This window comes from Eleutherodactylus coqui, chromosome 4 (genome assembly GCF_035609145.1).
Source record: "Eleutherodactylus coqui strain aEleCoq1 chromosome 4, aEleCoq1.hap1, whole genome shotgun sequence".
Classification (NCBI taxonomy): Eukaryota; Metazoa; Chordata; class Amphibia; order Anura; family Eleutherodactylidae; genus Eleutherodactylus; species Eleutherodactylus coqui.
Window position 1 is genome coordinate 128,390,728 of NC_089840.1, and position 16,852 is coordinate 128,407,579.

Consider the following 16,852-nt stretch of genomic DNA (forward strand, 5'->3'; position numbering starts at 1 on the left):
AGGCTTGCCTCTAAACAAAAGCCACAATTTCTTTAATAACTTTAGACTAGGAGATTGTTACTGGTTTTAATGAAGACAAAAAAAGTCTAAAGAGGTTGCACCACTTCTAGCTGTTTCGCTACAGGAAACAGACAGCTCCCTGTACATTGTGCAGTGCCCAGTTTTGGCACTGCAGGCAGACCTGTGTTGAAGTGAATGGGACTCAGCCTGCAGTGACAACCCAGGCCACTGCGCAATGTACAAAGCTGTCTGCTTCCTGCAGCAAAACAGCTAGAAGTGGGGCTGCCTCTTTAATCAATGTATAATAAGGTTATACAATTTTATATATACTTTATATTCAGATGATCAAAAACTGCAGAGACATGGTCCAACTGTCAACTGAGATGTGAACACAACTTTATCCAGTCTAAGCACTGCTATGGGAGCTAAGCAATCTGGACTTGAGACTGATACATTGTAACACCCCGTAGAGATCTGTGCTGCTGTCAATAGATAAAATTATAGCCACTATTTAGCTAAGAGAAGGAGTTAGGGCTGCATAAGTTTTTAGATCCTGGATGCAAGCAAGAAACAATTTTCGGCCACTGACAGCAAATATCTTGAAAATGGTGAAGAATTGAAACAAAGTATACTAAAGGTGCAGAACTATTCATCACAAAATTAAGTTTTATTGCACAAAATAATTCTATCCAGTCCAGGCAACACTCTGAACTTTACAGCCTGGACGTTAAACATTATATACTCCTTAAAAGAGGGGACCTGTCGTGTCCTCAGGCCAACTGGGCTGGTCTACATAGCTTTGCAGTTATAGTCTCGCTGACATTATTGCAAGTTTCCTTTTGTTCCTACAATCCCTGGGGTCACCCGCATCCAGTCCTGATAGATTCAGCTCCCAGAGCTTTGAATCTGTTGAGTAGGAGGCTTTTACTGATCACTATCAATGGATGATATCAGATTTGAGCGACAGCGCTGCAGACTGCCCACTTGACAGCTTCAAAGCACTGGACGGATTAAAAGGGACCTGGTACAGGAAAACGGGGACAGTAAAGTGCAAACAAAAGTTGTGATATGGTCAGTGGGCCACGGCTACAAAAGTATGACCAGAGGGCAAGGCATGACCTCTTCAAAGACCATCTCTAGTTTTTTTGGTCATGTCATTTTTATGTCCAATATTTTGTGCTAGTTTCTTATTCCTGAATATATCTTGCAGTTGTGGCTTTATTTTGCTCATAAAGAATTATAATTCTGCTGCACAGATTTAAATGTTAACCTGATAGCTGTTTGCAGCCACCACTAGTGGGAGCTTAGAAGCTAACTGTATCCTCAGTTAGTATGGACTTCACTGTATAACAGTATGCAGTAAAATTATGTTTAGGCAATAAGTATTAAGCAATGTAAGGAAAAATGGAGCACTATGAAGATATATTAAGAAATAAAATACTTTTCAACCCATTTGCTTTAAAAAATGGACAGTGTAAAGTAGCTCCAAAAGGTGGAGGCACTGTCGGAAGGTTCCCTGATGCAGAACTGCTGACAGCACTAGATAGGGGCAGGAAAAGGGGTGTAATCCCACCTGTGACTATTCGAAGCAGTACAAGGAAAATTTAGTTTTAAAGGGGTTGCCCTGGACTTTATTTTTTCTTTTCTATTGATGACTGGTCCTTAAAACAGGTCATCAATAAATCGGCATGGGTCTGCCGCCCGGATCGCCACCGATTAGTTGATTTTCGGAGCTGCTGTCACTATGAAAAGCTCATGAAGCACATCATGGTGACTGTATTGCACATTGCAGGTGCAGCTCCCACTGAATTTGACAGGAGATGTGCCTGTAACACAAATGCCATGAGGATAGAACCTCTCTGAAGTGCATTCTCCATTGATTTGCTCCACAGCTCTGACCCAACTAGGTGTTCTGCTTGAACGCTACAGCTGTCAGAGCTGTGAAGCAGCTAAAATGAAGAGAACTGCAAAAGAAAAAGGCCTGTCCCCTCGGCAAATGAGGCAGCAGCACCCCAACAATTATAACCATTTTCTTCGTACGGCTTCCTATAAAAAGTCAGTTACTGATGTAATTCCGCCCCTCTCTCCTGCCCCTACCTAATGCTGTCAGCAGTTCTTTACATCAGCAATACGGACTATGAATGTGCCATGAAATAATATTCAACTATAATCAGCAGGGTCAAGGAGGGCATAACGGTTTGCTTTAAATGATACATGGATTTTATTGGGGTATTTCTAGTGGATGTTTTACCACCGAGTGGTTTCATGATGTTGTGCAGTAGTAGTAAGCTCTGCAACAAAAAAAAAACACAACGCGTTACAAAAAAAAGTCTGGAAAGGCAGCTGCCTCAAGGCAATCAGGTTTTATGTACAAGACAGACAGTGAGCATAGCAAAATTACACATTTTTAAAAACTAATTAAAAAGATTAAAGTAACTCCAACTTTGAACATCATTTCGAGTTTAGCGCTACATATAATGGCTCAGGAATTTGGTTTTACTTTTGAAAGCCCAAAGTTGCGTTGAAAATGCTACTTGTTGCCTGTTTAATTTCCGAATGAAGGCCATCAAATAAAACTGCAACCCTTGTTAGTTCAACATCTGTACAGAACAAGCCCTATTATAGCGCATTGTGGGAGATACAGTATTTACACCAGGTGGGGAAAAAAACAAGAAAAACATTTCCATAATACACTGCGAAGGGCATTGTAAGCTCCAAATCATTTAGGTAGCCAAGTTTAGCTATTCTAAAGTCAATCGTCTACCAATGCACTACACAATATATAGATATAAAAACTAACTATAATGTTCAAAAGTGGAGTAACTCTATAAGGAAGACTGATGTTTTTATTTTTTCATTCTCTCAAATATACTAACAGTTCCTATCTACTCATTTGGTGTTAAAGTAGGATGAAATCAAGCATATTTAACCAGTTACTTAATTTATTTTTGTCTTGGATGCAAGACAACAGCAAGGATTGACAATCTGTTGTCAGAATTAATGCAATATGGATTTACGAACACTTATAAGCTTCCTCATATATACATAGCAAAAGTTACTGTTTTTTATGATCCAAGTTAAACTGTTTCCTTCACAAAATATATATCTATATACCAGAACCTTGAAGGATAACCCACTCAAGCTAAGCACTCAAAAAAATGTAACAAAAACTTGGAAATGGAGAACGATTACAAAATAATCATTCAAAAAGCACACTTAACCTGTACCATGTTTTCCTTGATCCAGAAGTCAAGCTACTGAGCAGCCTGACCGAAATAGATGTTAAAGTAAACTGCAATTACTGGTCCAATCATTGATAAAGAAATAGAACAACAAGCAACAACAACCACTGAGTCCACTTATAGGTCTGTACAAAGAACGTTGAGAATACCAAATCGAAGGAATTGTCTTCAACTTTTCACAAAACCTAACTGAGATTACGAATAGACTGTTCCTTGCGAAAGAAGTCCATCAAGCCTCAAATTAAAATATTAAGAAAAAAAAAGCAAGGAAAAAAAAAACTAAACAAAGTGACAATAAGTTTCCATCTTCTTTAAAAGAATGTTCATCTCTTCTGTACAAATTGGTTGGTCTAATACTGTCTAAAAGTTGCTACCTTCCCCTTGAAGGTGGCAGGTGTAGGCGAGAAGATATTCCAGGAACACTTAAATAAGTACTTAAAGTTATTTCTCTACAGAAAAATGTCAAGTCCAGGGCATTCAAATCACTTTATATGCACTGGCTTCTCATCAGATTTTAGGCGCTTTCTTCGAGGCTGTACAAAATCCTCATCTGAATCCTCTGTTATTTCGCCATCATCTTCCTCCGGTTCAAACTCAGGCAAGGGTGGGAAGGTCCTGCTAGGATAGATTTCTGGAAGTTTGTCCTCAAAGTATAAAGCGACAGCCTTTCCCGCTTGGGCTACTTCTGAGTCAATCTGTTGGACAAGGGGGAAAAAGAAAAAAAAGAAAATTCACCTTGGGTTATGCACAGACTTCTGTCAAGTTTGCATTGTTTGGAAATCTTACCTGCAGATTACATTCTTGTGTTTCTGCATAAACTTGAACAACTTTCATCATCTAAAAAGGACATTAGAGTCAAAAAAGGCAAAAATTGTTTACTCTAAAGATTTATAAGTAGGGTTTACTAGAAATTAAGGCCATAACAAAGTCAAAAATAGTTATGACCAGGTTGCAAGTTAAAAATATTGGCTGAATCAAAAGGGACGTCTACTATATAAATATGGCAGAACAATTCCGACAAGCTGAATTCAAGGTCTAGTCGGTCTATGCTGCCATAAGAGACTTAAGTGTGGCCAAAATTAGATTAAGAAACAGATTTAAAAATAAAATTCTGGATTTGGTTGGAAAGCTAAATGATAGAAGTAATGAAAATCTTAAAATTTATGTTTTACTGGCAGACTTGAAAATGCCAGAAATGCAAAAAGTACTGACTGTAAAACATTATTCAAGTGTCATTCACTTCAGCTCCAAACTACACATATGGTGTTATAAATAATATCCCCTTCTTTGTGAAATGAAAACAGGATATTCTGTAAAATTTGTTAAAAACATCTGATTTCTAACCTGAACAACACATTACACAAACTAGCACATAAGTTTACAAAATAAATGTTTAGGACAGCAAATGGACACATTTAACTCTTAACACATCAATCACAATTCAAAAGTAAAGGACGACATTCTAGCCATCAGGTACAAAATTCAATCTAATTTAACTTTAACCCCCTATCAAACCCCTTAAGTTTAAGTCCTGGCTGCGGGTTACAGGATGTAAAACTCACGTCCTGTGGATGGCGTGGATCAGAAGCTGAGCTCGCGCCATTGTGCAGCAACTGCATGTTTACATAAGAATAGTGATTGCTGCTGCTAACCCTCTACATGCCACAGGGTAATCGCAGAGGGCAGATGGGTTACCCCATGCAACAGGACGCCAAATACTGGTGTCCTGGCTTGCCATTGCCTATGATCGCTATTGTAAGCAAAACATCATTGCAGTACAGTAGTTCTGCAATGCATTACCATAGCAATTATAGCTGTTATGGTTCAAGTCCCCTACAGGGATATAAAAAATAAAATCACGTAAGAAAAACAAAACCCCTTTTATGCGCATTTTCCCCTATTTGTATAAAAAATTAATTTCAATTCAAAAATCCCCATATTGGGCATCATCGTATCCGTAACGACCTGTACAATAAATGGAATACATTTTTTACGTAAAAAGAAAATAAAAAAATTTAAAAAAAAGAGGCAAAATGTTTGTTTTGCCTCACAAAAAACGCATCAAGAGTGATAAAAAAAAAAAAATCAGTACATAAAGTCCAAAAGGGACCAATAAAAACTACAGATTGTCACGCAAAAATCAACCCTGCACAGAGCTCCGCCCATGGAAAAATAAGAGTTAAAGAACTTTAAATGCAATGATAAACATAATTTCGAGAATGAAAAACCAAAAAAATATATGTATATTAAAATATATAAATTTATGCTGTATGATTAATGCTGTGGAAAAAAATGGAAGAATTGATATTTTCTCTCTTCCCTCAAACAATAAAACATTTTTAAAATACTTTATGTGCACCCAAAAATAGTAATATAAAATACTGTTCGCTCGCAAAAAACAAGCCTTCATATGGCCATGTCAACGGAAATAAAAGAAAGTTGTAACTTTTGAAAAGTGGAGATGAAAACCCCCCCAAAAATCATTGCATCCTTATGACCAAAACGGGCCGTGTCCTTAAGGGGTAATAGGAAAAAAAAAAATCCTACCCTTTTCATCAAAAGTGGCAGTAGAATCTAAATAGGTCTAGTAAAAACTGAAAGCTTCAGAAGTCGTCTTTCTTTTGAAACATTTCCAGCTTTGGCTTGGAGAGATTAAATAGGTTTTCCAATTTAGACATTTTTGGCATATACACAGGTGAGGCAGACAGTGGCTGTCACTTCCAGGTTGAAGTGAATGGAAGTGCGATTGTGGCCCTCTGTACTCCCATCTATGGGAGTTACAACATATACTGCCACCTCTCCATTCATTCCAAACCCAAATGTGACAGTCTATTCGCCTAACAGGCATGGATCCTAGAGGTGGGACACTCATCTAACATTTGTAGCATACATTGTGGTTATACCAAAAATGTCCAACGTGGGTACAGATCTTTAAAAAGAGAGAAGGCAGCAGCAGGAGGAGAATAAGCAATTAGTAGGAAGGACAAGAGGTATTTTAGCTCTTCGCTTTCATCAGAGCAGCAGCCTGCCGGTTTGGCAAGGACACTGCCATGGCAGCTAGAGGATCGTAGGAATGGGGTTTCATTATTAGAAAGATGTGTTTTTAAAAGGGATACAAAAAGTTAAAAGTTGCTGCATTACCATGATCAGTTTATTGGTTGGCACAGTGCAGCTTCGGATAGTGACCAATGCCTAAAATAAATACCATTTAAGGCCTGTGCACATCAGCACTCGACAGTTTCGTTTTACTTCGCTGTTTGAGAAATGGGAAGATGGCACCCCCTGGCCGAATAGAACGGTCTTATGGCGGAACCGAACTGATCATTAACTATAATGGGGTCCAATCTATTTCCAATTGGGCATACGGCATTTTGCAGGATGATATAGCATCGCATAGCTGCACTATTTCGTCTTGTTTTAAAACAAATACAGCTACAGATGTTCCTAACGGAACGTCCCACACTGATGTGAACAAGCCTGTAGTCTATCTTCTATTGCATGATGGCACTTCCAGTTAACTAGTTAATGGTGACCATTAAAAAGATTAAATATTACAAATGTAACTACTTCCAAACATCTCTGATCGGTAGAATGAAGCAGAAGTGCTCATCCAAGCATAGTCTCCGCTTGCTAGCTGAAGGACTCAGAAGGAAGCTTGAGCTCATCTTCAGCTAGCAAGCAGTGGCATCACTTGGATGAGCCCTCCAGCTGCATCATTCCAGCAGTGATGGGGGGGGGGTGGGAAGCTCAGCACCCAGATCCCTGCCAATCAAAACGTTTGACATGCCAAAAGGTTTTTGAATGTACAGTTACACTTTAAATATTAAAGAGCGAATAATATGGAGCTGCTGTGGCCGCTTCCCCTCTGCCATCCAGCATGTGCCGTCTCTTCTCCCAATACCAAAAAGTATTTGCAATAAAAGCATTTTCATTGTTGGGTAAAAGCTGTTCAAAACAATGCAAAGTAATGTGCCCAGTTTACAGGCAGTAAAAATGATGACTCGAGTCCTTTACTTTGCATTGTTTTACGCCCCCTGATGATAGACAGCTATTCTTTCCTGATATGCCTTCAACTCTGAGAGTACAGGAATAAAGACAAGGATTAGGGAAATTTCAAGTCAGGCACAATTGGCTCATATCCAGTAAGGCAAGTTGGAGGTTGACTAGCAGTCAAATCTGAGATATTTACAGTCTAGTCATCCGACTTGTAGCAACAATAAGTCACAAATCTGAACCGTTTGTTTTTGGCTGCTAAATTTTCCATTATATTTCCAGGCAGACATAGGCCTAATGGTTACAATCTGGACCACCTGCCATTACTGGTATTACAAGAAGGCTGGTTTAACACCCGTGCTAGGGCTCAGTACAGGGATTTCATCAATCAGAAAGCAAACAGAAAGGCTTCAGTTTTCTTCTATTCCATGAGCTTTCCGTTTGTTTTTTGGACAGAAAAAAAGCGTAGTCTGCAGCGTTTTTTTTTTGTCAAGGAAACAAACATTTTCCGCTCACTTTCCAGTTTGTTTTTTTTTAAACCCCACTGAAATCAATGGGAGAAAAAAAAACTAAACAAAAAAAGCGGTTCTGTCTTTCGTTTCATTTCATTCTCTGGCCTCAAAAAATGGAGCAGAGAGATGGAAACCTACACTGAGCCCTAATGCAGGTGTGAAAGGAGCCTAACCTCCAAAAAAAAGCACATTGAATAGCAACATAGTTTCTTTTTGGATCCTGAAAATTTATTTATTTTTTTTTCTCCAAGGGAGCCTTCTGTGGAAAAGTTGAATTTTCGTGTAACTTTAATACAGTTATGTGCTTTTATTTTCACATTTTACAGACTGCTTCCACTGGAAATTGTGGCTACACTAATGAGAATTTTAGAAGCGTTTTTTCTCTAACTTTATGCAGTATCTAATTCTTGTAATTCTATAGTATTCTGGTATTTTATTTGCCTATATGGAAAAGATGATTAAAAAAAGAAAACTAATGAAATGAAGTTCCAAATAAAACTTGAGATCCGCTTTTACATAAAATAGTGTAAATGCCCCCTTAAGAACACTATACCTGATTGCAGGTTAAGTGAAGGCAATTTAAAAGTAACAAGACCCAATCAATATATGAATAGAAAGTAATAGTAACCCAGACGAATGCAAAAGGAAACATGCAGCATGCATTGTACTGTGCAAAGAAATCGTATGAATAGTAAAATAAAAGACCAACATACTTCATTGAACCTTTCACAGTTCTTAAATATTAGCCTGACATCGGCGACAAAATCTTCTGGGGTCTGGTAGTGTTGGGAGTGTTTTTTCTGCAGCTTCTTCTTAACCGTAGATAGATCCATGGGCTTCTTTATTATTTTGTAATAATTTGGTATCTGCAAAAATATAAATCTGTTTTGTAAGTGTGTTGGAACAGAGTGCTTCAATTAAATATCCTACGAAGACAATGATGGGACAGTAGTTTGCAGTACAAAATGGCTGTAAAATCAAATTATTAAAGGAGTAATTCAGTCTTTAATAATTAGATTTTATAGCCATTTATAGCCCGTGCAGAAATGCAGTTTATAAGCTCTCGCTCACGACCTAAAGGTTGCTGGTTCAATCAGCCTTCCATCCTTCCGAGGTCAGTAAAATGAGTGCCCAGCTTGCTGTGGGTTGAGAGATGATTGGGGAAGGCAATGGCAAACCACGCCGCAAAAACAGTTTGCCCTAGGAGTCCATCATGACTCTGTGCTTGCATCAGGGGAACTTTACTTACTTCAGCCTTTAGCATTTATCACCTATCCATGAGATAATTGATAAAGGCTGAATCTGAAGGGGAAAGGATAACCTCACCGATTGATAAAGTGGTGGACTTGGGGCCTTTTACAGAGAACGACTGATCACATTCTTGCTGGATTGCAGGAATCTGTAAGGGGGGGGGGGGCGCTTTCTCAGGATTTGGGTAAGGCTGTTTATTTTCCATTAAGGGTAGAGTTAGGCTGTAATTACGCAGACAATAGTAAGTTGCGCCCGACACAAGTTGCATCAGGCAGACAGTGTCCATGTGCTATGTGGGAGACTGCGTATTACATGCCGTAATCGCATCCAAGAATCAGACAACAGGACGTGGACTGAGTGAAATATCGCTGGTGTGAGCAAGTCGATTCAAAATGAAAGTGGGTTTTCCATGCGAGTTCTTGCCATCTCTGAATTAGACAGAACTCACATGGGTATACTGCCCATGAATACACCCTTATAACAACCATACACCAGTATACAAACATTTATACATTGTATTGTTCCAGCTTTGCAGCAAAAGTTTCAGAAGGCCTTTTTCTGTTCCAGTATGACCACACCTTAGCTTTCTGCACATAATTTGACAACTTTGGTATGAAGGAACTCGACAGGTCCTGACCTCTGACCCTACTGAACACCTTTGGGGTATTGTGGAATGCTGACTGCAAGCTAGGCTTTCTTATCTAACAGCAATGCCTGACCTCTTGCCTAAATGAGCACAAATTTCCACAAACTCACTCCAAAATCTTCAAGAACACCTTCCCAATAAGATGTCCAACAATTCCACATAAGTATGACTTGAGAGCACTTGAAACTGCATATATTTTTTACCAAAGTTTGAGGATGGTTATCGGATTTTTTTTTAAAACCGATGAAACATGTTTAAACACTTTTTCAACACTTATACAAATAATGTATTGTATAACTTTTTTAAAGGGTCATTTGTAGGGAGAAAAACAATTCTGGAATTCTTTTCTTTTTTATTTTGACTGCAGACTTTTTAGGGCAGTATTATTCTGACAATGACAAAACATTAAAAAAATAACTATAAACTTTTTTTTTTTTAATTTGCTTTTGTGTTACCTCATTCCAAGAGCCATTTTTTCTTTTGCATTGACAGAGCTCATAAAGCTAAAATATAGCTTCATTCTATGTATTTTGTTACTATCCAGAAAGCCTTGAACTATTCTAGTTTCCACAGTGGCTATTATAGCAGAAAATAGGCTGAAGTTTACGGTTTTTATTCAATTGTCAGCTTTACTGTGTAGATTGCAAAAGCATAAACAGTGTCATTTCATTATAATTAGAGGGTAGATGATGTAATGAAAGATCTACTGTACAGATGGAGGCTTACTGTAGGCAAGATTGGACCATTATACACAGATACCACTCTATATGCATCTCCATTTAACTTTCAGGTCTCTGGGGAAATGTGCCGTACTCCATCACATCCTGGGGTCCAAAATAACTTGGAATAATTCTCTAGCAATTGACTTCCATTCTTTCCAGCTGCCATAAAGAACACACACACTGCTGTATTGTGAAGTGGGTGCAGTTACAATACTGAAGGGGACAAAAAATCCCCAGCCACAAAAAAATACTTAACCCCTTAGTGACGGGGCTATCGTAAAACTACGTCCTGCTGTTGCAGGACGTGTATGGAGGGAGGTAGCGCTACCATCTCCCTCCATACAGCGCGGGCGTCAGCTGTTTATTACAGCTGACACCCGCGGGCAATAGCGGCTATTAACCCTTTAAATGCTGCTGACAATTCTGACAGCGGCATTTAAATCCCCCTTGCGGTGAGATCGGGGGAGCCGTGCAGGTGTCATGGCAGCCGGGGGCCTTTAGAAAGGCCCCAGGGCTGCCTTAGCAGACTGCCTATCAAGCCATCCCCGTGGGCTGGCTTGATAGACTGCCTGTGAAAAAGCAGTATGACGTAAAGCTATAGCATTACGTCATACTGCAGGAGCGATCAAAGCATTGCATGTTAAAGTCCCCCAGCGGGACGTCAAAGTAAAGTAAAAAAAAAAAAAAGTTTTTTTTAATAGTAAAAAAAAAAAAAGTTATAAAAGTTTAAATCACTCCCCTTTTGCCATATCTATTATTAAAAACTCTAAATCATAAAATAAAAATAAGTATTTTCTATCGCCGCGTCCGTAAATGTCCGATCTATCAAAGTAACGCATTATTATTCCTGCACGGTGAACGTCATCCGAAAAAAAAATAAAGAACGCCAGAAATACACTTTTTTAGTTACCCTGTCTCCCAGAAAAAATGCAATAAAAAGCGATCAAAAAGTCGTATGTATTCCAAATTGATACTAATCGGAAACTACAGGACATCCCGCAAAAAATGAGCCCTTGCTTAAATACGTCGACAAAAAAAATAAAAAAGTTATTGCGCACACAAAATGACCGCAGAAAATAATTTAAAAAATTAAATATTTAAAAAAAAAAATACAAGTACTACAGCAAAAACAATACTATATAAGTTTGGTATCGTAGTAATCGTACTGACCCATAGAATAAAAATATCAGGTCATTTTTGTTGTAGTTTGTGCACCGTAGAAACAGGATGCACCAAAGATGGTGGAATGTCGTTTTTTTCCCCCATTTCTCTCAGCTTAGAATTTTTTAAAAGTTTTTCTGTACATTATAGGGTACAATAAATATTGCCATTGAAAAATACAACTTATCCTGCAAAAAACAAGCCCACATACAGCGACATCGATGGATAAGTAAAGGAGGTACGATTGTTTAAAAGGGAGTAGGAAAAAACAAAAATGGAAAAAAGCAAAAAAGCTCCGTCACTAAGGGGTTAAACCTAATTCATAAACCAAAAATTATATCATATTAAATTCCTTCATAAAACCATAATGAAAAATACAAGCCGATGTCCTGTCATTACATATCATTTACAGAATCTGAATTACTAAACAATCGTAGTGCATAACAACTGCTTGGTAGTCATTTGCAGAGTATGTATGTGGATTAGCTTAATCATCTGGACACCTCAGAGCTCAAACCCCTCTACACCTCCAACATCTCAATCAATGGGACTGTATGAAATCTTAATAAGGCTTCTTTTATCTGCAGATGCACTACAAATTCAATGCTAGTGCCTTTATGCACTTTCAGATTATAGAAACATCATTCACCACTATTACAGAATGTTGTGTCAAAAAGTAGGCATTATACTTACTGATGCAGGAACTGGTTCTTGAAACTCAATGCTCAGCTCATGGCAGTAGAGATATAGAAGCAGTCGCTCACATTTCTTAAAAAAAAAAAATATATGGGTTAAAAAAATATATATATACTGTAAGTCATTCACAAGAAAAGCTCTTTTAGTGCACAATAGATTTTTTGACTAGGTTAGGGCTAACACACCTGCACCATTTTAAAGGGCCACTCCAGCGAAAACACATTTTTGCCTGATTGCCTGTCACACTCTGGACATCTCTGTGCATTCCAGGTTCTTGCATGAAGTACAGCCCCCTGAGGTTTATCACACACCATCTTGAGAAAGACATTTTTTAACTTTGTTTCACATCTATCCCATGATGCATCAGCACAGCATTAGCTATTCTGTCTACTGGGGGACAGTTTATCATTACATTCTGCATTCACCTATATAAGCTACAGACCAGAAGTATAGTCAGGAGGATGGGTTGTGATCTCCTCTATTGTAGCTGTGTGATCATTATCAATATTAGATAGGAGAGCCTGTGTCCCAATGTAGGCAGTTTCGATGGTAGATTGATGTAAAAGCATTACACAAACTGAGAATCTGACTAGAAAATGAATATATATAACCCCCAATTAAATCGGAGCTGGTCAGAATTGAGATCATCATGAACCATCTGAGGCCACGAGTTTCAGAAAAAAAAAAAGTAACTAATCAAGGTAACACTAGTTCACTTATATACTGGGGTAGGGGTAGCTACATCATGTAAGTAATAAAAAAAATCAAAAAAAAAATCACCAGAGTGGCCCTTCAAACATTCAACTTGGAAAACCCCATTCTAGGTTGCCACTGCAAACTGTACAGCTGGGGCTAGACCTGGATTATTAATACGTTTGCAATTTCAGGTAAGATTCCAGATTAGACCAGAATTGTCAAGTAAAGAATGGGCCATGAAGTTATAAATAATGGAGATTGAAATGTTAGGCGATATCGCCTAGCTGGGACAATAATTTTTAAATCAGATTACTACAGCAAAGTACTATAAGGGGCTTTCCACACGGACCGGAATTTGCCCATAACAAAACGCTGAATCTGCTGCTGTGGAAATCCATTCCTATAACTTGATTTTGATGCAAAATTGCTGGCAGAATGAAACCACATGAAAATCCCCATGTTGTGTCCTATCCCCCCCCCCCCCCCTTCCCTTTCATTCTCCTGTCTGAAACGCCCCTGAAGGTATATTCACTGAATTTGTAGTGGGATTTTCCTTGGCGGATACCATCTCACAAACTAGACTCTTAGATGGAACATTGTCTACTACGCTATCCTCATCATCTTTTTGTAGTGGTGTAATGCCTTATACCAGCAAAAGGGAAGCCAAAATGACATCCTATAGACATTCATTTGGTAATGCAACGCGATGAACATATTCAGTGTGCACGTCAGTAGTTTTTCTAGTGTACATGCTAAAAAGAGCAATAACGCAATGCAAATCAAGCCTTAGAGTAGCCCACAGCAGGCAGATATTGAACATAAAAGTAAGGGAATGTAGGGTTTGCATCCATAAACCTAGTCATGCAAAACTAAGTACACCTTCATTGAATTAAGTACACTTCATGAATCGACAGCTTGTAGAACCACCTTTAGCAGCAACAATTTAAAGTAATAGTTTTCAGCATGACTCTGAATATCTCACATCATTCTGCAGATCAATTAATCAAGGGCATCTGATTAGCAGCATCTGGCGGCCATTTATCTTCTTTACGACTGATAGAAGTTGGGGTGTACTGAATTTTTCACACACTGCTTCTGCACATCGGCCTAGTTTTTGTTAAATAATGACACTGTATTTTGTCATGTCGTCTTCATCCGGGGCGGTATTTAATAATTTTTAGGATTTTCTTAGGACACATTTTATTATGTTCTTACTAGAATAAGTAAAACCACAGAATTCAAAAGGTGTACTTAGTTTTTCTCATGACTGTATATACAGTGGTAGTGAAAGCTGCTGGTTTGTGAAGTGAGATCCACCTCTGATACTCAGCTTTTCATTAACTCCCATAGCCTAGAATATAATGAGTTACAGATCTGAGCATCCATTTCTCCATTCCATATCTATCTGAATGCTGAGGCAGCCAGCAGCTTTACTAGGAAGATAGGCACCATAATCTAGAGAGTCAAAAAGGCTTAAGGTGGGAGGAAGAAAACCCATACACCGATTCTGACACGCTCAACAAATGTGTACCAGGTTTAGTTTGGCCCACAATGATCTTGCTCCGTAGAACAGCTAGATTTTACGAATACTACAAAAGGATAACACAATGAAGGCACACGTACCATTTGGTCCACAGGATTCAAGCCTTGCACTGTCTTCCCTTTCTTACTGTGCTGAGAATTATCACAATCATATTCTAGTTCAGGTTTGTTCAGATCTCTACAGAACGTGCAGATCCATTCACCACTAATGAGGAAAGGAGAAACAAATAAAATGTATTAAACACTGAAGTCAAGGCCATGGCCAATTTTGTACCACATTTATAAGATTCCAACACAACATCCAGGTATAAGATTAGGCCTGCAAATTCAGTTACAACCACCGCGTTTCCCCAATAATAAGCTAATTAGAGGTTGCTTACTCAGCGCCAAGGACTTCCCGAAAGACTGCCGCAGTGCAGCAGCCCAGCATAAGGGATCGGGACACCCCCTGCTAGAATACTATTAAGACACCCCCCGGAAATAAGGCACACTGCCTCTTTTGGGGCGAAAATTGATATAGGACACTGTTATTTTCAGGTAAACATTGTAGTAAACTAGCATAAAAAAAAAAGTCACAGACTTCCCTACCATTTATGCCACAAAATGCACCATTATATTCCACAGAAGAAATCTGGGGCTGACCCTCGGATTTCTGCAGTGGTATTTTGAAATGCTGTGGATAAGCATATAGATTTAGCCTGATCTAAGGTGGCCATCCACAGTGGTTTCTAAATGGAAAGTACGTTTAGACAAGTTTTCTCACCACAACCTGGATTTCATATCCACCCATAAGATCTCAATAGACAATAATACAATGCGAAACACACACAAAATCACATTTTGGTGCAAAATTCATGCCTACATTCCGTTGTATGAATCAGGTCTTAGAAAGACTGAAACGCATAAAGTGAAGGTTTCCAAAACATTTTTTTTCTGATGCCCAGCCTATGACATTCTTGTTCTTGATCATCTTTTTGAATTTTCACTAAAAAGGAGGAAATGATTATGTCCTGTGAACTGTAGAAAGGCAATACTACTTTGGGCAGGAAGTTATGAGCAAAGTTAAAAGTAAGCTCATCTAGAATACACAGGAAGGGTTCCTGAATAGATGGAGCCTGTAACTCGCTCTTCAAGCAGAGGTAGCAGCTAGAATTCGACTAGAATAGGGATGTTTGGCTTTTCTAGGGGTAAACTGGAGCACACCCAAGCAGGTTATGAATCTTTTCTGGCCTTTACGACAGATTTTTGAAGAACACACTGTCTGCTACATAGGATGACCTTTTCCAACATGCTCTTTTTTAGCAGGATGAACCTTTCAGTATCCAAGCTGATAACTGTAGGGTCTTTAGATTCTGACAACTGAAAGGACCCCGAACGATCAATTGCACTCTCATGGCGTAGAAGTACCGTGTCCTAGGTACTCTTCTTTAGGAGGGAAAACCAACTCCTCTTGGGCCAGAAAGGTACAGCTAATATTAGAGTGCATTTAAAGAAGCTTTTAAAGTAGCTTTGGTATTAAAGGAATAGGAGGAAATGCACAAGTCCGGTTGAATGTAAAGTTGTGAGAGAAAATCCACTGCCATGATGAGCTCATGGATTGAGAAGGAAGATTACTTTGCGGTTTGTTTGTTTGTTTTTTTTGGTGCAAATAGGTCTATTTGAAGGAAACCCCTTATCAATAGAATACTGATGGGCACAGGGACCATTTTCACGAATCCAATGAGGTGCAAGCCTTAGAAGGTCAGCCCAATAATTTAAGGAACCCTTTAGATTGATAGCCAACAGGTACAGTACTGAATTCTGTTAGGTTTAATTCTTTGCATACTTTCTATACAGCACACGATTTTAGGACTGGTTCACAAATCTAACTTTTCCCAATATATGAACCAATGTAAAGACTGAAGGAGGTTCAAGGTGTTCCAATGATTGGAGTTCGGAATTGGCTACTGCTAGTAAGTTTATTAGATATGGAACTATGAAAATACATCTTTTCCTTAAAGCTGCTACAACCGCCTCCATTATCTTTGTAAAAATGCAGGGAACTGAAGAGATTTCGCAAGGAAGGCATGCAAACTGAAAATGTATATCTAATCCAGCTCTTAATATGGTGAACCTTAGGAACTCTTCAAATGACTTTCAATGGTACATGATAATAAGAATCTCTTAAATTGATTGTGGCAATTACGGACTCTCCATCAGTTTTACTGCAGATTTTAGTCTCGATTTTGAACTTTATGACTTTGTTAAGAAGTTTTAAATGTATTTTATGCTTTTTCTTTATTTATTTATTACCAAGACCAGCACAGCATATCCTTTTTCTTGTTAGCCTGAAATGACTGGGTTGATAGTCCTCAAGCAAATCAAGTCCGAGACGCCTGACTGAAGAAGTTG

At 38.5% G+C, this 16,852-nt stretch overlaps 1 protein-coding gene across 4 annotated transcripts in view; it reads right to left on the reverse strand.

The window, feature by feature from the left end:
* Positions 1 to 648: 648 nt before the first annotated feature.
* TRIM33 (tripartite motif containing 33) overlaps positions 649 to 16,852 on the reverse strand; it is a 136,800-nt gene continuing 120,596 nt past the window's right edge. For 2 of the 4 annotated variants that reach the window (XM_066600086.1, XM_066600084.1), the window contains exons 16-20: positions 14,543 to 14,666; positions 12,221 to 12,295; positions 8,461 to 8,613; positions 4,029 to 4,079; positions 649 to 3,937 (exon numbers count right to left, since the gene is read on the reverse strand). In XM_066600086.1, the coding sequence (XP_066456183.1) occupies positions 3,725 to 3,937; positions 4,029 to 4,079; positions 8,461 to 8,613; positions 12,221 to 12,295; positions 14,543 to 14,666 (616 nt within the window). In that variant the 3' untranslated portion in view covers positions 649 to 3,724. The remainder of the gene's footprint in view (positions 3,938 to 4,028; positions 4,080 to 8,460; positions 8,614 to 12,220; positions 12,296 to 14,542; positions 14,667 to 16,852) is intronic. The other 2 variants (XM_066600088.1, XM_066600087.1) reach the window with 1 other exon arrangement.